This window comes from Barbus barbus, assembly GCF_936440315.1.
Source record: "Barbus barbus genome assembly, chromosome: 13".
NCBI classification, from domain to species: Eukaryota; Metazoa; Chordata; class Actinopteri; order Cypriniformes; family Cyprinidae; genus Barbus; species Barbus barbus.
The window spans coordinates 5,977,065-5,997,848 of NC_136741.1; the positions used below are offsets into that span (position 1 = coordinate 5,977,065).

General features: G+C 36.9%; 1 protein-coding gene across 1 annotated transcript; it reads right to left on the bottom strand.

Moving 5' to 3' along the window:
* Nucleotides 1-8,844: 8,844 nt before the first annotated feature.
* Nucleotides 8,845-16,451, bottom strand: ccdc14 (coiled-coil domain containing 14). The gene is made up of 13 exons (XM_079432535.1): nucleotides 16,193-16,451; nucleotides 16,063-16,112; nucleotides 15,890-15,959; nucleotides 15,718-15,790; nucleotides 15,501-15,638; nucleotides 15,072-15,278; nucleotides 14,877-14,971; nucleotides 12,773-13,400; nucleotides 12,149-12,287; nucleotides 11,302-11,384; nucleotides 10,970-11,146; nucleotides 10,479-10,611; nucleotides 8,845-10,021 (listed from the first exon to the last, which is right to left on the bottom strand). Exons 1-13 carry the CDS (start codon nucleotides 16,220-16,222, stop codon nucleotides 9,127-9,129), a joined length of 2,718 nt encoding a protein of 905 aa, XP_079288661.1. The 5' UTR covers nucleotides 16,223-16,451; the 3' UTR covers nucleotides 8,845-9,126.
* Between the last annotated feature and the right edge of the window lie 4,333 nt (nucleotides 16,452-20,784).

Sequence of the window (20,784 nt, forward strand, 5' to 3'; positions counted from 1 at the left end):
TCTGTTAGTTGCCGCCTAGATACAGTGACTCAATGTCCATGTCATAGTCTTTCCTGGGAGGCTCCTCTGGGCTGGAGAACTCCTCTCCAAGCATCCTCCACCACGGGAGACGCATGCTCTGCATCAAGGCATTGTGGGATTGACGGGCGCGTGTGGCCACAGGGCAGGAGCGGCTCAGGAACAGATTCACATCCTCCGCTCTGGCATCCTTCAGCGACGGCGCATCTAAAGTGATTGTAGATTGGTGGTTCTCTGTTTACACAATAATATCCAGATGCTCCATAATATTTCCAGTTGTTCATGATCTACTGGATAAGGATTTTTAAAACGTTTTTTTTTACTCAATAGTTTTTGGGTTTGGTATAACTACAAAGAGGAATATTCATTTAAAGATGCACATGGAATTATAAGGGTATCTAAAGGATTTTTCAAATCCAATTTAGGATTTTTTTAGACTTGCACAAAATGAATACCATATAAGTGGGATGGGCAATGTCTATGGTAATATTAAAATAAAAACAATAAAATGACTGTAAAAAGCATGATTTACTGTTCAGATATTTTCACAAAAAAGTTTTATTTCACATTTCAAACTTTAAACCATTTTTAAGGAAAGCAATGACTCGAAAGTATCAATTACTATATTATTTTAAGCAATTATCAATTATTTTTAATAACATCTTAGTGTATTAATTGTTTTGATTTTTATAATGCTTTAGCATTAGCTTCTTGTCGAACCACCGGTTCACATTTACAAGTGCATGTTTGCTGCAGAAAAATATGGGTCACTTTTCTATGGAAGCCCGTTTCCACCACTGAATAAAACATAAAACAAGGTAATCGCGACTTTTTTTCTCAGAACTGCAAGATGAAAACTCGCAATTGCAAGTTAAAAAGATAGCATTGCATTATAAACGTGCAGTTGTAAGAAATAAAGTCAGAAATGCAAGATTTAGAAATGTGTGGCTGCACGTGAGTATAGAGGTATTGCACCAGCTACATAATCTATGCACATCTGAAATCAGGCTTGCACAGCTACAGGAGAAGCTTTTGCGCTCGCATCACATCCTTCAGATCAGTAGATAAGCTATTGATTTATGTACGTACTTAGTAAAAGCTCCAAGTCTGTGTTGATCTTTGCCGGTAAAGCCTGTCTGTGCTGCTCGTGTGCTCGATCAGACGCTCTGTTGATCAGGTGCTGGTGCAGGAGACGCTGGGCTCTGATGGAGCTCCACACTGCTCTCTGCTGACGTCACTGATGACTACACAACAGAAAATACACCATTTAGAAAAGAAACTTTTAAAATGAACATTTTGTTAATGAGAATATGGTTGAATATAGCTTAATTGATGCTTTAACCCCAAGGCATAAAAATACCAAGAGAACACAAGATTTAATTTCTTCAAGATGACTCACAGGATGTAGAGAGATGTGCTCCTGTATGTGTAGTCAGTCCTTTGGGTCCTTTTAACGACGTAAGAATACTTTGTGCTCTACGACGTTTTAAAAACTGCAGAATCTGACAAATAAGAACATGAGCACATAAATGGTCAGAGAATAACAACCTCTTTAACGTATTAAAATGACAAGTGTAATGTTCATTTATTATTTTCTTACATGTAACAAAGTCTATGGTTATTGTAGTTAACTTAAACTGAAACCATAAAAAACATCTATGCTACTTGAAATAAACTTAAATCTTAACTAGAATAAAATATCAAATAAATGAATAAGTTTATTTTATTTTAGCTAACTGCCAAGGTAACATTTATCATTTTTGCTAAAACTGAACTAAAAATAAAAACTACAAAGACCAATTTAAAAAACACTATTACACGGCTCTGTGGAATACTCTATTCTGATTGGTCAGTCAGCAGCATATACTGAGATGTGTTATTTCCCGATAACAACTGGTAAAAACTAATAACACCGGCTCATCCGGGTAACTCCGATTCATTTTGGGCTTTATTCTGCGATAACAACCGGCTGGATGTACATTATCCCTTACTTGATAATAAAATAAATTAAATAAAAAAACTACTACAAAAATTACTAAAACTTTTTTTAATTTAAATGAAAATGGAAAAACTATAAAAGCATCTGAACGATATTAAAACAACAGTGACAGAGTCTGAGCTTCTTACACAGTAAAACAGCTGTCCTTTAGTCACATTAGCTGTACACTCACGGCTCTGTGCTGTCTGAGAATGTATCTGTGCTGCTGCGTCTCTCTCTGTGTCCCCTCCACGCTCTCTGAATCAGCACAGCTGCCTTGTTCTCCAGCTCCCCCAGGTATCTCTCCACCTGGGCTGAGAGAGGAAGACATAATATCAGTTAAAGACCTCACAAAATTGTCTGACATGCAGTGTTCTTTCATATGTTGACATGCTTGCTCGCCAATATTTTCAGTCTTCATTCTAATTTTAATTGTTGTAAATTAGAAAATTTAAATTCACACATTCAACTAAATTTTAGTTTTTCACCTTAAAATTATTTCAGCTAGTTGCTAATGCAGTTTCTAAATTTTGTTTAGTTTAAGTGTTTGATTTAATATTTCTATTTTATTTTAACTTTTTTCAATTAAAAAAAAAGAAAACGTTTTAAAAGTTTTAGTTTTAAGTAAAAAAAAAAAAAAAAAAAAAGGCTCTGAGATCTGTGTCAGAACTGCATAGCCTCCTTGAATCTTGGCTGGACTGAATCTCAGGGAAGATGAGCAGAATTGCAGAACACCATGAGAGTAAAGAGTCTGTTTACATGCCTCCAGATCCCTCTGTTCTCCTAAAGACTTCCTGCCTACAAGATCTGTTCATGAGAGGTGATTGAGTTCATTCATGAAGGAGATACATGGTTGTGTTTTAGGATAGCTGACATGTAACGCACTTAATCCAAAATTATTTCAAACATTTTGTAATTATAATAAAATTAATGTACATGCAGTTTTATGAGCTTATATAAACTGAAAGGTTATATTCTGTATACCTTAGTTTGTTTGTTTTTTAAGAATTTTACACAGATGATGTTGTATTATAACAATAATCGGTATTTTTGTTAAGACATTCACATATCTGTTCATATTTCTGACTGACTGTTGTGTATTTATGCCAACCAACTCCAACAAGGTAAAAGCACAACTAGTTTGACGAATGATAACATGTCTTGAATGTGTTTATTTGGAATATATTTTTATTTTTTGTGTTGATTAATTAAATTTCCTTTTAAATCTCTAACACAATGCCAAGTTGCCAACCAAATCGTTATTTCCGTGACAACAGCACCTCCACCTGGATGGCCAAAAGATTATTAAACCATAATGAGTTAAAAAGTACTCAAAATTAAGTATAGTATAGGTTATTTACGAGTGTTAAAAAAGCATTTTCATGACGCACTTCACACGAGCCTACAGGTTTTTTAAAAATATGTTTTTTAAGATTTGAAATGTAGGCCTACTTTTTCACGAGGGTGTGCTACACAATGTAATTTTGCACTATGAACATATTAATATAAAGGAATAGTCATGTGTTCCGTCTATGCATCAGAATGATGATCTGTAAATTAATATAGCTACTGTAGATTAACATATCAATATATTAACATATATTGAAAGCTATTTACAAAATACAAGCCCCCAACAGTAAATTCACCTTATGTACTTTGTCAAAAAAAAGTTTGTCAACATCAATTTTAGGTTAAAATTAGTACAAATATTCTAAATAATAGCCAGTCAATTACTATTTATTCATTAAAACTACAGGTGTAATAATTATGAGAGTTATGAGAGAAATGTGTATTTTACTGCTTTCTACATAAAATCATCCTTCATACGGTAAAGAACATCCTTGATATATTTAATATTGACTGAGTAAGACCATGGCAAAGATTTAAATTATAGTGAAATTAATTATAGTTGAAATCAAACTTTGATGCTTGTTATTTCATAATTCGATTTTGAGACTTTAGCCTGGATTTCACAGAGAGGGTCACATAAATAGCACATTAGTTTGAGAAAGCTGTAAAACGTGTTCCTGAGAGTACTATACCAGTGCCAGAGCTCTCTGTCTAGACCATCCTGGTCCCAGCACTCCATTACTGTCTAACTAATTTAATTCCGGTAAAGGGACCTTCTAAAAAAGTTTGCCTGTAAGACATTCTGCAGTATATATTGTGTCTTAAACCTGCAGTTTGCAACATAAATTCAGTTACACCATATCTCAAAATGCATTCTTCTTGTAACCAGTCGAAAAATCTATTTTCTTCAGAGCAAAAATTCATATCTCTGTATTTTTTGGCTGATTTGCGGTAACGGTATATATCTCGATATTTTGTATTTGGATTAAACAAATAAAGTGTAGCATGTAGGCATATATTATGTGCAAAAAAGGGTGAAAATCACATTACATTCAACAGTATTGTAACATTGCAATCTAAAAGACAAAAATAATGCTTTTAAAGCAGAAGTTAAATTTACTAAACTAAAAATTAAAATAATAAAAAGCACAGAATTGAGTAAAAAGGCTATTTTGATTACCCCATTATACTTTACAGTTAGTGCTATCATACAAATACACTTACTTGCAGGTTTAAAATTTTACACATGTGAAGTGAAGTGACATCCAGCCAAGTATGGTGACCCATACTCGGAATTCGTGCTCTGCATTTAACCCATCCAACGTGCACACACACAGCAGTGAACACACACACACCGTGAACACACACCCGGAGCAGTGGGCATCCATTTATGCTGCAGCACCCTGGGAGCAGTTGGGGGTTCGGTGCCTTGCTCAAGGGCACCTCAGTCGTGGTATTGAGGGTGGAGAGAGCGCTGGACATTCGCTCCACCCACCTACAATCCCTGCCGGCCGGAGACTCGAACCCGCAACCTTCGGATTACAAGTCCGACTCTCTAACCATTAGGCCACGACTTCCCCTTATATGTCACATTTATTGTGAGTTATGAGTTCTTGATATCAACAATTCAATTTGTACTAGTAAGAATCGTATTTCTGATATGTGAAATCAGAATTTTGAAAATTGGCAAAAAATTAATTCTTGATATCAACAATTGATTTTGAATGCCAGCCTATGGTGATATTTAACTAGTGAAAATACAGTTACAAATATCAAGAATTATAGTTTTTACTAGTTGAAATTTAATTCCTGATATCAAGAATTAGCATTTTAACTAGTGAAAATTGAATTGTTGATATCAAAAATTAACATTGTTACTAGTGGAAATGCAATTGCTGATATCAAAAATAGCAAGTGTTACGAATAGAAATCTAATTCCTGATATCAAGAATTAGCATTTTAACTAGTAAAATTTGAATTGTTGATATCAAGAATTCATATCCTGAGAATGAATAAAAGTCAAAACGTCTTGCCATACATTCTCGGAGGCTTCAGCCTTTCTGTCAGAGCATCTGACGGGCCGAGCGCGAGCCGCTTTAAACTGAAACTATAGGCTATACAGGCATCCTCAAATCTGGCCCAGAGTTTAGCTCTAACCCTAATCAAAAACTCTGCAGCAGATTGGACCTCCAGGGAAAGATTTGAGGAACCCTGGGCTACTATATCTTACGAGTTTTTTTTTTTTTTAAAGCCCTTCATATAAAGCTTGTCACATGTTTAGAACAAATTATATTATGCACTTTCTCCGCAGCAGTTCAGTCTGTGTCCTCCCTAGATATTTTTTCAGATGCGCTCATATATCAAACTACTGTAGCTATATCGATATTAACGGTATTGCCTTATACCGTATCGCTTATAAAAATATATCAATATATCGTACAAACTCTATATACCGCCCAGCCGTACCTACCGATTTAGATTATAGGATGATCAAAGACAGCACGTGTAAAGGTAATAATGAGACTTTTTCTCTCTCCCATCTTTCTGCACAGATTGCTGCCATTTAATTTAATTCTGAATTAATGTCAATTTCATTTACACTATGTACCACCTCACTTCCAGAGCTCCTCAGTCAGCTTAGCATGTTGCAGGCTGACATGAGTGGACTCTCCATCCCTCCATGCCTTAGCATCTTGCGAGGCTGGCAAGCCTTGGTAGCGTCTGGCACCTTGGCTTAAGGCAGAAATATTTGCTTATGGCAATATTACTTGTCTAGGGGTGTTTAAAATAATCTCTCAGAGGTTTCTGATGTGATACCAGACAGAGCTGCACTAATTCTAGAGTTTGTCAGTTAGCTTAGCATCTTGCAGGTGATGCAAGTAATAATAATAATAATAATTCATTACATTTATATAGCGCTTTTCTGCTTTTCTAAGCACTCAAAGCGCTCTACATTGTGAGGGGTGGTGTCTCCTCATCCACCACCAGTGTGCAGCATCCACCTGGATGATGCGGCGGCAGCCATAGTGCGCCAGAATGCCCACCACACACCAGCTTACTGGTGGAGAGGAGACAGAGTGATGAAGCCAATCAGTGTAAGGGGATGATTAGGAGGCCATGATGGTCAGAGACCAATGGGGAAATTTGGCCAGGATGCCGAGGTCACACCTCTACTCTTTTCGAAAGACATCCTAGGATTTTTAATGACCACAGAGAGTCAGGACCTCGGTTTAACGTCTCATCCGAAAGACGGTGCTTTTTGACAGTATAGTGTCCCAGTCACTATACTGGGGCGTTAGGACCCACACAGACCGCAGGGTGAGCACCCCCTGCTGGCCTCACTAACACCTCTTCCAACAGCAACCTAGTTTTTCCCAGGAGGTCTCCCATCCAGGTACTGACCAGGCTCAACCCTGCTTAGCTTCAGTGGGCAATCAGTCTTGGGCTACAGGGTGATATGGCTGTGTATCACCATATCACCCTGTAGTAGTGATATGTAGATATCTAGTATAAGTAGACTCTCCATCCCTCAACGCAATCGATTCCTGTAATGGCTGTCCTGGAGGCACCTACAGTATGAACTCCGCCTCTCAGAGGTCCCTGTCAGTCATTCCAAGCTCCCTTTCAAAGCCACCCTAGCTGCAAGGATTCTTAGCTGCTCCAATGGTTCCTACCATCATTCGAAGCAGATCTCTTCATTCCATGAGTCTGCCCTAGAGCACTCTTTAGGTGTGCTCCCTGCCATGACTGTCCTGACCCCAGAGGTTGCTGTAAAACATGTTCCTGCCACCTCTGACCCAGAGCTGGTTCCTAAAGCCAGTGCTCCCCAGCTCCAGTGCTTGGTACCAACACTATTCTCAACTGTGCACTCCCTCAAGCCTGTCTGCGTACAGTTCCTGACAAAACCGTCCCTGTTACACCAAACCCAGAGCTCTCCGTCTAGGCCAGTGGTCGGCAACAGGCGGCCCAAAACTGGCACGCCTGAAATAGATCTGTCATGACAGCAACAGTTACTCTCAGTCAGAGTATGTGAGTGGAGCGGAGTGATTTTGAATGGAGCAAGGAGCGGATTTTTTCAAAGTCGGAGCGTCATGGTTTTCACTCGCTCTGCTCCATCACGAGTACAATTCATGCCAACGACCCGTAATATAACTGCATATTTAGCAAGAATTCACATGTTAAACATAAGTAGCTTGATAGAGAAGGATCACTCAAATCAGAAAGAATGTGAAGGCTATGATAGTTCTCAAGGAATTTGTTTGTTCCTTCTAGATAGGCTACTGAATATTTTCAGCTGAAAGCATGGTTTAAACAAGTAGATACTACAACACTTATTCACACGCAATCGCTCTCTCAATAATGCATTCAAACAAATGTAATCCTACAGTGCTACTTCATCTCTATCCGATTTTCAAATGAGCAGAAATCTGTAAGAAATGCATCGATCCGTAGGTAAAATAACTGATGAAAACGTACTGTTATTTTCATCACAAACTAAATTTGCGCAAAAAGCAGCATACCTTTTAATGCAGACAGCCATGTTATTAGCTTGTCATTTGGTAGGAAAAAAAGTTTGCACACTACTGTTCCAATAAGCCACTTTGAAACTCTCCTGATATTTTATTTATTTTATTTTTTAATATACGTTGTGAACAGAACTGTGGTATTTCAAACATACAGGATTTAACACAGAGTAACAGCTCACTACCAGTTACAAAATACGCTGTAACAGTCTGTCAGGCAATTCTAGTTGCAATTTTTATCAATTCATTTCTTAAATTATCCTTTTACTATATGTTCTGGCCTATTTTAAAATCCCCTTTCTCAAATCAGGCTGTTCTGAGAACCCTGTCAGAATGAAGTAGTTCTGTACAGGCCCCACCCATGATAGTTGATTGACAAGACCGTATTACCTTAGACCCGCCCTGAGTGAGCTGAGAGCTGTCCGTCGACTACTGTGGGAGTCAAGAATGAGACAACAATGTCTCCGATTAAGCGATTGAGGGGTTTTGTTATTGGATGCAATAATAAATATCGCAGTCGTTATTTACTCCCGACATTTGAGCTGCTGAAGACGCAGAGGATTAACGTTACTTTTGTTTTGAAGGGAATGCGCCGATCCCGATCTGCCTAAATGTGTCTATGTTCGTGCGAATCATTTGTGATCCAGCTTCATCTACAGAAGAAGTGAGTATAAGGGTTTATGTTTCTTTGTAAATGGCCTTTCCTAATAACGCTAGTTAGCCAGTTTCACGGCTAAAGTAAACGGTACTGCCACGGAAGAGAGGGGTGGGGTCACCAAAGCTCATTAGCATTTAAAGCAACATGGACTAAAAAACGGCTTGATAAATACAGTGTTGATTTTGACAGGGTAAAAAAAGTGTTATCATATCAACTTGTGCAAAATGGGTATCCAATGACCCCTTTTAAGTAAGAAAATAAAAACAATGCTTGGAAGAACAAAAAGGAAGTTGAACACTCGCAATCAAAATTATTTTAACCTGATAAATGAAGAGTTTAATATCAGCTTTGTGAATGTATAATGTTAAAATACAGTACAAACTGTGCCCTGTATGGATTTAATATGGAACATTTCTGTTGATTCTCTATTATACAAGACTGAATCCTAGCAAGCTTAGGACCAAAGAAAAAAAAAAAACACTGAGAAATGTGATATTCACATAATTTAATAAAAAATAAAGAAACATTTAAAAACATCCACTAATTACATGTAATCAAATTAAAAACACAATACAATAAGCACACACTGAAATACTGAATTATTTCTTTAGATCAACTCTCAGGGTCTTCTGCAGACTTTCTATGCTGGCATCTAGTGCTGCAAGCCCGTCCCTGAAATTCTGCTCATCCTGTGTGTTAAACGTGGACCAGGAGTTTATGCTCCAATCAGAGGCTAAAGATTTAATATCACAAGAGGAAAAGGTGTTCTCTGTCACTGAAGGGCGTCCAGTGGATGCTGACTGAACACCCATCCTTAGGCATTGACGGACATGTTGGGATTGCACCAGCTGACTGTTCAGGCCGTTATTTTTTTTATTTAAATGTAAGGCCATGCCGTGATGATCTGAAACGTAATCTCGGCCATCATTCTTCACATCCTTAACGTGAAGCCCATCTGAGATGTCCAGCTTTTCAAAAGCACGGCCCATATATGTCAGGCCTACAAGAGCATCCACATCTTCCCTTTGATTCTTGGATGTTATCAGCTCATTACACTGAGTGAGTGGATTACTGTGAGCAACTCCTGAGTCAAGCTGCACCACTGGAGTCTCTCTAAAAGGGGCAAACATTGTTTGTTTCTGCTCCTCTAACTGAGCCACATTCTCATCTATGGTTTCCAGGGTTGGTTTGCATACACATGGAAAGCAGACAGGCACAAAGTTCTCTTTTCCACCATCAGTCTGACCAGGAGAGGCAGGTTGTAATGTCTGGGACGTACAGTAAACTCGAGGGGGAGGAGAGCCTTGTTCGATGCCCTCCAGGGTCTGAAGGTAGGTCTTCACAGAGTTTGAAAGTTTATCTGACACAGCGGTCTCCCTCTGTGCATTTTCATGCAATTCCAGAACACTCTTGGTAAGCTGAGAGTTTGGTTGACATAAGTACAGCTGATGAGAATATTTGCTGGTGTCTTTTGTATGACTTATCTGCAGATTTCTGTGTGCATGAAAGAAACAGCATTTGACCTACATATTCTGTTATATGCTACATTCTCTAAATTGCATTTGAAAGTGTAATTTCATTGTAGTTTAGATGAGTGGCACTCAAGCGAGAATTTAAGTTACATCAAGTGGCACAAATTACAGTTTCAAAATTGCTTATTCTACAGTCCCAACACAAAAAGGAGGGCTTGTCATGCAACCTGTCCACATTAACATGTCTATTTTGTCTTTTTTGTTTAATCAAGTGACAGATGAATGTTCGTCAAAATAGAGTTTGACAGGATGCACAGCCTTTAACATCAACAACAAAACAAAACCGAAGCACTTTTAAAAGTTGATCATCTTAACTATAAACAATTATATGATTATTTGCATGTAGAATAATTTTTTCACTGCTCTCCATGACTCTATGAGAACATCCCTAACTCATCATCGGTTTATCGGTTAGTTACCTGATGACTTCCTGCAGTCTGCTGATCTCTGCCTCCCTCTGCTGAAGGCTCAAAGTCAGTTCCATCTTCTCAGTCTCATACTTCCCGAGTTTACTCTGGCAATTCTGCATTTCAGCTAATGCCTCACTCACCTCTGCATGGGTAAGTAACATGACAATTACTCACAGCATCAAGAAAAAGGCTTAAAATATGTATGTAAATTTAAAAGCAGTCATGTTTTTTTAACATTAGTGAAATAAAAATATCTTGGAATGTGCAACAAATGTTATAATACAGTTATACCCGTTTATATAATATTAATATAATGATTATAAAAATCGATTCTAAGTTTGTTTTTTTTTTAGAAAGAATAGGATAATATAAAAATGCTAGACGGTTAACATATTTACTATACTATAATTTAAGAAAATTATGAATAAAACCAAAGTAACAATATAACAAATACTGACTAACACATGATTTAAAACAACAGTCTAAAAGAATACTCTTACCCAGTCTTAGCCGACTGTTCTCTAACTCACACAAGTCTTTGTGCAGCTTTAGGTCACCGTCTTTGTCCTCCATGCCTTTCTGTAGTCTCATGTTCTGCTGTTGCAGATCATCGAGTTCTCTACGGCTCTCATTTAACTGAGTTTGTAGAGTGAGGTTCAGAGACTGCAATGCAACCACTGTAAAACCATGCCAACAAACACAAATGTTGTTTTCATACATCCACTTGGCTAGAATATAAAAGGCTAAATTCTAAGAACATATGCATATTTGTATATTTACTCTTTCATTGATTTATTCGTTTCTAAATCAAGCCCTTTACAGCACCACTCACCCTCCATGTCGCAGGCCTCCGGCCTGTTCCGCCGTTCTGCTCTCTCTTTCTCTAATAACTGCTGATTAAGTATTCGCAAACGCCTGGGAGTCATGCAAATTAATACAAATTAGACTTGTCAATTGAAGTGTGATTTATTAAGATAAAAATAACATGATGAAAATTTTATATAATTAATCAGCATAATCAAGCTATGTTCAATGCCAAGCAAATAAAAGAAACAATATATGTGACCCTGGACCACAAAATCATTTGAGAACTGAGAAATTGAGAATTACACATTGTCTAAATACTGAATAAATAAGCTTTCCAATGATGCATGGTTTGTTAGGATCGGACAATATTTGGCTGAGATATTTGAAAATCTGGAATCTGAGGTTGAGAAAATTGCCTTTAAAGTTGTCCAAATTAAGTTCTTAGCAATGCATATTACTAATCAAAAAATAACTTTTGACATATTTACGGTAAGAAATTTACAAAATATCTTCATGGAACATGATCTTTACTTAATATCCTAGTGATTGTTTGCATAAAAGAAAAATCGATAATTTTGACCCATACAATGTAATTTTGGCTATTGCTACAAATATACCCCAGCGACTTAAGACTGGGTTTGTGGTCCAAGGTAACATATTGACTTTCAAAGTCGCTTTTTGTATGCTATTCAATGCTTTTTTTTGCCACAGTAAAGACTCTAAATTAACTTGATTTAGACACATACTGATAAATCTGATTAGTTTAGATTAATTAATTGGCATATCATATTTATTAAATTGCAGTTTTATATTCTATTATATTGTATTTTGGAGTAGTTGTTAGTATTCTATAAACTCTTCAAGTCACTGACCTTCGCAGCTGTACATTCTCACTCCTGAGTGGCTGTAGGACGAGTGCGATCTCAGCCTGGATGTTAGTGCTGCCCACCATGACAGGAAGCAGTGAGATGCTCTGCTCCACCTCAGAAATCAGCTGCACAGCATCACTGTCTGCACAGAAGTGTGAACAATAATACCATGTGAAACTAGCACACACTCTGTTTATCGTCCAAGTTTCTAGAATCTGCAAAATCAGCAACTCAATCCTTGGGTGATCTGATACTCTGACGGTCCAATATTTTATTATGTTACAGAAAGTAGATAACCATCTCAAATTTGAAATTGGGTATCAGCTTTCATTAATCAGGAAGACATCTCTGTAATAAGAGCCTAAAACAACAACATACAGAGAACGAGAAATTTTAAAGGTTATGTCGACAAATGTCTCATTGTTTTTGTCCTGTATGATGTTGTCCTGTATACAGTTTTGGAACAACAAAAGTGTATGTACAGTAGATAATAGAATTATAATTTTTGGGTGAACTATCCCTTTAAGGGTTTTGAGATTTGCTAAATGGAATATGATCTGGAAGTATTAAAGATGGATGGAAAGTCAAAGGAAGGAAAAGAAAACAAATGTAATCGAATATGCTCACCCTGATTAGCAACTAAAGTCTTCAGCTCTCCTAGCAGATATTTAACAGTCATCACTTTCTGTGCGGTTTTCTCTGGACTAGTGGGTTTGGCATTGTGACTTAGAACTGTTAATTTCTCATGGCTGGTCTCACAGCTGATGTCTCTGACAGGTGTAGTGTCCATCCCATCTTTTTTGTCATCCTCTGCATTAGTACCACCCTCTTTTGAACTTTCTTTAGAACAGATCTCCTGCTCCTGGTCATTGCAAATAATCAGTACTGGTCCATTTGTATCAGGTTGAGGCTGGCTGACCTGGGGCTGGTTGGGCACCTGTGTTGTTAGCACTGCAGATGAGGGACAGGTTGAGGACCCAGTGGATGATGCCAAAGGGGCACTTTGCTCTACAGATACCACCTGATAATGAACACTGCAGATTGGGCCAGTGATTACAGGTACCCCATGCCCTACTGGAGTGCAGGATCCATTCTGGACAGGAGCTACAGTAACTGGAGACTGCTGTTGGACAGTAGGAGGCATGGAGAAAGAAGCACACCCATGAGGGCAGGATGAGGTGGCAGCACTCATGGCCCTCAACTGAGGAAACTCGCCAGATGAGCTACCACTGCTCAGCACACACTTTGAAGTACACTGGACAACAGAGAAAGAGAAACAATTAGAGTTAAGACAAGTAAGGAGTTAAAAAGTGTCAAAGAACAGGAAACAAACTGGAAAACAAAGAGTGAGAGAGGAAAAACACCTACATTATTAGAACCATTAATTAAAGTGCTAGTTCAGTACAATTAGGTAAATTAAACATTTTACACATACAGCATGTGTATTCAATAATGAGGAATAATCTGACCCAAGAAAGTTACCAGGACCATTCAAACGTTTGAGGTCAAGTTTAATGCTTTAAGATGAATACTTTTACCCAGCAAGTATGTGGGGTGGTGATGGCGCAGTGGATAAGACACATGCCTTTGGTGTGAGAGACCCGGGTTCGAATCCACTGTGAGACACCAGTGTGTCCCTGAGCAAGACACTTAACCCCTAGTTGCTCCAGAGGCGTGCGACCTCTGACATATATAGCAATTGTAAGTCGCTTTGGATAAAAGCGTCAGCTAAATGAATAAATGTAAATGTATGAATTCAATAATAAAAAACAATAATACAACATGAAAGTAAAGACTTTCACATTATTACAAAATATTACTATTTCAATTAAATACTGCTCTTTTGAACTTTCTAATCATCAAAGAATTTAATTCTTGAAATGTATCACGCCTGTTTCACGGTTGTCAACTGTTTTCATCACTAATAATACAAAATGTTTCTTGAGCACCAAATTAGAATCTTGCTTCATTTCTTTATCTTAACAAATGATTTGAATCTTTAATTAAGTGTTATTTGTATAGTTTCTAAAGGATCATGCAACACTGAAGACTGGAGAAACTGCTGTTAAAAATTCAGCTTTTCTAACACAGGAATAAATATGTTAAAATAGAAAACAGTTATATTATTTTGAATTATAATAATATATCCCAATATTACTGTTTTTACAGTATCATTAATTTTAGAAAATGCAGCCTTGGTGAGCATAAGAGACTTATTTGGGGGAAAAAATTGAATGGAATTGTAAGTCTGGAGAGATCTGGAGAGATTCTGGATGAAGGAATGGTCTCTGATCTCTTGTCAGGTGTTCTTTAACCTCATCAGGCATTATAGGAGAAAATTTAGAGCCGTTAATCTGGCAAATGGAGGTTTCAAAAAATATTGAATAAAAGGGTGCCATTAATTGTGGCCAATGTGTATTAGAGAAAAACATTGATTTCATAATGATATTTCCCCCCCCATTTTAAATTCTTATTATCCAATGAAAGGTTAGATTTTTATGAATTTTTAAAATAAAAGATCAAAAGGATTAACAATGCAGATTAATTTTCACAGCCTTCTTTGATCATATTTACCAAGGGTGCCGATATTTTTGGCCATGACTGTACATACATACATATATAGGATATAGGATTATTTAATGTAATTAAAATGATTTTTTAATTTTCTACAGTTTTAATGGATCAACAGCTCTCATTGTTTGCATAGTGGATTATAGTGCAGTAAACATACAGGTTCACTGTGAGCTGATCCAGGTCTCTGAGGGCTCAGTGCAGGTGTTGATGTAGTCAGCCGACAGTTAAATACAGTGGATTTGTGAACCTGACCTGCAAACAGAGAGAGGAAACATAAATTTCATTTTCATTTACTAATTATATGTATTACGTTAGAGTCACTATACTGTGTGTTAGTGAGTCTGTCTGTTACCCGAAGATGGAATATTACAGATAGCAGCAGGCTGAGAGTAGGCCAGTGGAAGTGAGTTTTGCTGTTCATGTTCTGCTTGTGTTACACGGGTCAGTCCTGAAGGACGATCCTGTGAAAGTTGTGCCTGTCTGATCCCAGGCTTCTGATCACGACGCCCTGCTGAACTCAGGTGACAACTGGCAGATGGAACTGTCTTCTGCACTGGAGCTACAGTAAGTGAAGAATATGTTGTGATCTTGAAGTACATGTGCTTCTGAAAATGACTTTAACAAACAATAATCCCCTGTTTCTACTGTGGCATTCGTACAAATTGTACTAGGGATTTTACAACAAAGGATGGAAATGAAAGAGTGACAAATGTCACATTTCAAAAACACTTATTGCAGAACTTGTTAGATGAAAAAGGTACAAAATATTTGAGGACATTACCTGGCCTTTTGTTTGCATGTATAGCTGTGTTTGTCTTCTTCCCATGCCTTTTCTTGTCAGTTTCCATTTTTCTTGATAAAAGTTTGGGTTTGGATTTGAAGGTGCAGGTTTTTGTTCCCTGTGGTTTGGGCTTTGATTCTGTTGTGTGAAGATTATTGATCGCATCACTACTCAAATTCTAAACATAGACAATTTATGGATTTTGTAAATATAATACCTGCTTGTTCAGCTTGAAGTATCCCATTGAGTAAAGCAGCACATCGGTCGAGTCCCTCGTGTATCGTCGTTACCTGAATGCAATTTTCAATGTCACAGAAGCTTAAAAATTATGAAACTGATTTATAGTTCTGCTCGGTTCATACACTACTTCTAGTATGTGGCTGCTTTACCTGATCTTCAGAGTCTGTAGAATAAAGAGAATATGCTGGTTCAAGAGGAGGAACACATCTCCCAGCAACCCTAAACCAGACACCATTTCTGCATATTAAATGTTTGTTTCAAATATTTATAAGTGTCTAAATTCATACAGTATGAACAGTATTTCTCTTATCCAGTTTGTTACCTTTTCTTGTGCATCTGTCCAGAGGCTGTGAGTCTGCCTGATGAGATCACCTGCAATACATAATTTGCTTAGTGATAAGACAAAACCATGTATAATAACTAAAGGATATATAATAGCTTGCAAACACTACCTTTGGTCTTGATACTCCCTGTCTTGCCATATTTGATTAAATCTACAAAATTCACCAAACAAGTCGCAAATATGTATTCATCATGATCGTATAGGTCTAATAATGGTTTGCCATTGCTTGTGTTTATTACGTGAATACTTCAATAATACTTCAAAATCGTAAAGACCAAATGTCAAATCAAACTGCACTCATGTAAAAACTAAGGAATGAAAAGCAAAACAAACCGCTGCTGTAACAATCACCACCAGAAGTTCAGTTTGCGTTCAAAACGGAAGCTGAGTGCCGTGGACCAATAGGAAAACAGTCAGTTATAATCTGTGGATTTCATTGGTGGATTACTGTAAAAGTCTTTTCAAACTTTTCATCTATTGGTCTCACATCATGTCAATCAAATGAGCACTAGCCAATCAGATTCTTCAGGCTTAGCCAACGCCCATCACGGCGTCAGACGCCAAGGTGTTTCTATGGAGATAATTCTACTTTTTTATTTTTTTGCTTTCATTTTTTTTGCTTTTAAAAAATAAAACATGCATACAGTAAGTTAAATAATTTATTTTATTTTTATTTTCAATATCTTAAATAGTCAATATGTTAGCACAAGTAGGCTCATGTAGTTTTAATTTAATTGTAGTGATCGGTCTGCATAAGTGGTCCACAATATTTGTTAATCAGAAATCATTCAGAGTGCTGAATCCAGTCTTGTGAGAGAACAAGAAAGCTAAAAACCCTGAACGCTATTTTTGACAGGGGTGTTTATTGCCTCCTGGGTAATGGGTAGATGAGGTTTCAGTCTGTTCTCTTCCTCTCGTTATCCCATTAAATTCTCATCCAAAACACACTTTACCACAACTGATGAAATCAGACACCCTCACCATGCCATATGCCTTCCTGTGATCACAGAGCTTTTCAGAAGGGAAAGGTGACCACAAACTATCCGATTTATTAAACAAAAAATAATGATGAATATTTGAACAACTACATCTTGAAAATTCACTAGGCTATAGGCTATTTTAGATATGTTTATGTGCCACGTCATCCTGGGTCTGAGAACTCTCTCTCTGTCAGATAGATGTTACAGGTCACAGAACATCTCAAATGGCAAACATACATCAGTTGTGGTGGCATTTCTACATATTATTATTTAATTTCATGAATTCACTTGTATATGTTTTATTCCGGTTCAGCTGCAATTCAGAGTCAAGAATATGATCACCTTTGCATGCACAGCAGAGAAAATGGTTTGAGATCCATTAAACGAAGCATAGCGAGCACTTTTCTCACTGGCAGAGGGTTTCATTAGACCACTGCTCTGAAGATCTCATTCTCACAAATTTCCCATGCATACTCTTAAGAATATAAATTCTTCCTTATGAATGTTTGATGACCTATAGATTTGTGTTCTGCTTTCTCAGCAGGTTTAGTAAATCTACATAAAGTGATGTGAAGCTGCTTACTCAATTATGTTTTCCAGCTGGGTTTAGATGACATCCTTCTGGAGGGATGATCACCTGCCTTGGTGTAAGAGCCATTACAGAGCTAGCCTACACCAAGAATCAATCCATCTGATACAGGTTAGTTTAATAATAGCAAAATTAGACAAATAAATGTATTGCTACTAGTATTTCTTCAACTGAATTGCTTGCACACAGAATTAAAAAAAAGAATAAATTTGTATCAGATGTTGTATTATTCCTTCTAAGAACCACAGAGGCCTCTTTAAAACCATATTTCCTCAAGAGGGCAGCATTTGACATTCATTTGGCATCTGCGAGCACATTTTCCTCACATAACCTCAATCTTTCAAAGAAAGCATTTGTTTGTCATTGAATTTAAGTTATGTAGAAGACCGATTAATCATTTTAATATTATCCTACAAATCAGCAAGTCATGCGGTAATACAATAATTCAGTATGCCGGCATTTGTTTTTGCAGATGTTGAATTCACGCTGTGCAAAATCTGAATCACAGGAAGACCAAATTTCCTGGTTAGAGTCGACAGGGCTATTTAACTTCCAGAAACAACACAATTGTGCCCACGTTCAAGCATACTTTTGATTTCTAAATAAATATTCTCATTCGTAAGGGGGTGTGGTGATTGACAGTAGTGCTACTGGCACAAACTAAATAATATTGTTACAACTAGACAAGGTTTTGATAGACTGTACTAAGAACCTGATAATAGGTCTCCTCTTTTCTACTACTTGTTTCACTTCTGTTTCAGTTTTTATAACCATTTCTTAATAAGATATGAGTATATAACCATATACTCATATCTTATGAAGCAAAACAATGAGCACACTGACTGTACATTGACATCATTACCTGTAATCCATAGCCTTAACATAACTCAAATGTTTAGTCTAGTATGTTTTAACAAGTATCCCCTTTTGCCACAAGCAAATTGACAGCACTTACATTTCCAGATCATCTTTTTTTTTTTAGCTCAGCACTGCACTTCTTGGAATCTGTGGAGTGACAACAATGCACATTACACTTTTTTTTTTTTTTTTTTGCCATTGGCAACAGACTCAAATAAGCTTAGTTGAGTTGATTCAACATAAAGCATTCAATAGAGTGAGGAAACTCATGTAAATCATACACCTAACTCAAAAAATTCAGTACTACATAACAAATTGTAATTTTTTAATTAATTTAGGTTAAAACAATTTCAGGGATAACAGTGTATTAAGTTTTAGTTTTATTTCATTTGAGTTATTTTAATACTTCAACAAACTAAATGGAAATTAAATAATATCTATATATATATATTGAATTTATAAATGTGTATGTATATATATTTATGTATGTATGTGTGTGTGGTTGTACATATACATATATATATATATACATATATATAGTTGTTTTTTGGTGTTTGGCTTAGTGTTATGTTAGAATCATTATTATATTCATACCTTTCATTCTTTAATATTTTGAATTGTTTTTAGCTTTTTTGCTTTGTTTTTCATTTAAATGTTAAGTTTGAAATTTTGTTGTATGCATTTGTCATTTTTATTTAATTTCTTTATTATTAAAATGTGTATGGTAGCATTTATAAAGTTTTAGCTTTTAGTTTTGGATCTGTTTTTAGTTGTTTTAATACTACAATTGATTGCTTCTGTTGTCCTCATTTGTGAGTCGCTTTGGATAAAAGCATCTGCTAAATGACTAAATAATAATAATAAATGAAGTGACACAATGAGACAATACAGTAATATTATGTGTACATTACTATATAAGAATAATCATTTGTGTCTTTTTTATAGGCCTGCAGGTTATTTCCTGTTAATTTGAGGAACAGTAGGCTACTGGAACTAATGTCTGTGTTTGGATGGAGCAGGGGAGAGCTAGGAAGTTTTTTTTTATTACAGTATTATTTATTTATTGCTAATTTTAAGTGGAGTTGTGTGGTTTTGCCTCCAGCACTTATGAGCGTTTTTCGCTTTAAACAAAGCACTTGGAGCAGGGTTTCTCTCAGCAGCCAGCGGATAGTGGAAAATATAACACCTGGAGTGGATTCAGAGCTTGGATTTGGAGTTGAGAGGGGGAATCTAGCTCCGCTCCACTCATATGTGTCCCAAACCAGGAACCTTCGGTTTCTTTTTTAGAACCATTTTCGTACTTGTTTATAAAAATAAAAATTCTTAAACAATACAATTCCTTAATATAATAAATGTATTATATAGTGTAAAAATCTAAATTCTCACTGATACTCTATTTTCAAAAATTATAATTTCACATAATATCTACTAATGTTATTTTGAAAGAATAGCATGACCAACATTTTATTTAAGCAACGATATTCAGTGAGCAAATAACCACTTTTATAGAAATCTGCAAATAAGTTTTAAATGGGGTTCCAATGATAAAAGCATCCTAACAATTAGTAAGCATCCCTTTAACAGGACTGTATGGTGATGGTTGGGGTTCTCCGGCCTCTTGAAAAATACACACACACAAAGAGAACCTCTTTCGCTCTAGAACGATTGTATATACGTAACAGTCGCTGCATTAGCTGCATTGTTTAATCTGTAATAGTGGGAGGCTGGAGCATATCGTGGGAGGCAGGTTGCGGTTCGCTCGGTCAGTGTAGGGGAGCGCTGCCATTATATCCACTGGGTTGTGCGAGACATCGAACGGATGCAGGAATATACTACGGGTGGAGGAGGAACGGATGAATAGGGGATTTTAAGAGACCTGCATTAACATTGCATACGCGCTCTTTCTATCGGGGTTCCCCCAGCGGTTGTCTTGCAGAGGCGGGTAGGCTAAACAATAGCGCCCCGAGGAGCGCTGGATACAGTATCGCTGAGCGCAGAACCTCGGGCATCATCATCATCATCATCATTCACTACTACTAGCGATCACCAATGGAGACGGCCACGCGCTCTAGTGTTCCTCACACATAGATTACAAAGATCCGTAGGTGTAAAATAAGACCATCATCATAACCATCATCCGTGGAAACATATCCTGCAATGATGAATTCTGCCGAGGCGGCTGAGGAAGGACCGAACGATCCAGACACGGAGCCGTTTTTCAAAACAGGTAGTCATATGCTTTTGTTACATTGGATGTCAATGAGTTTATTTTAC

Bases quoted from the DNA above. Each gene is read 5' to 3' on its own strand.
- ccdc14 (XM_079432535.1), bottom strand. From the start codon at position 16,222: ATGGCAAGACAGGGAGTATCAAGACCAAAG. The intron at 15,960-16,062 runs GTAACAAACTGG...TGTCTGGTTTAG, and splicing joins GGACAGATGCACAAGAAAAG to GGTTGCTGGGAGATGTGTTC. The intron at 11,147-11,301 runs GTGAGTGGTGCT...ATGGTTTTACAG, and splicing joins GGAGGCCTGCGACATGGAGG to TGGTTGCATTGCAGTCTCTG.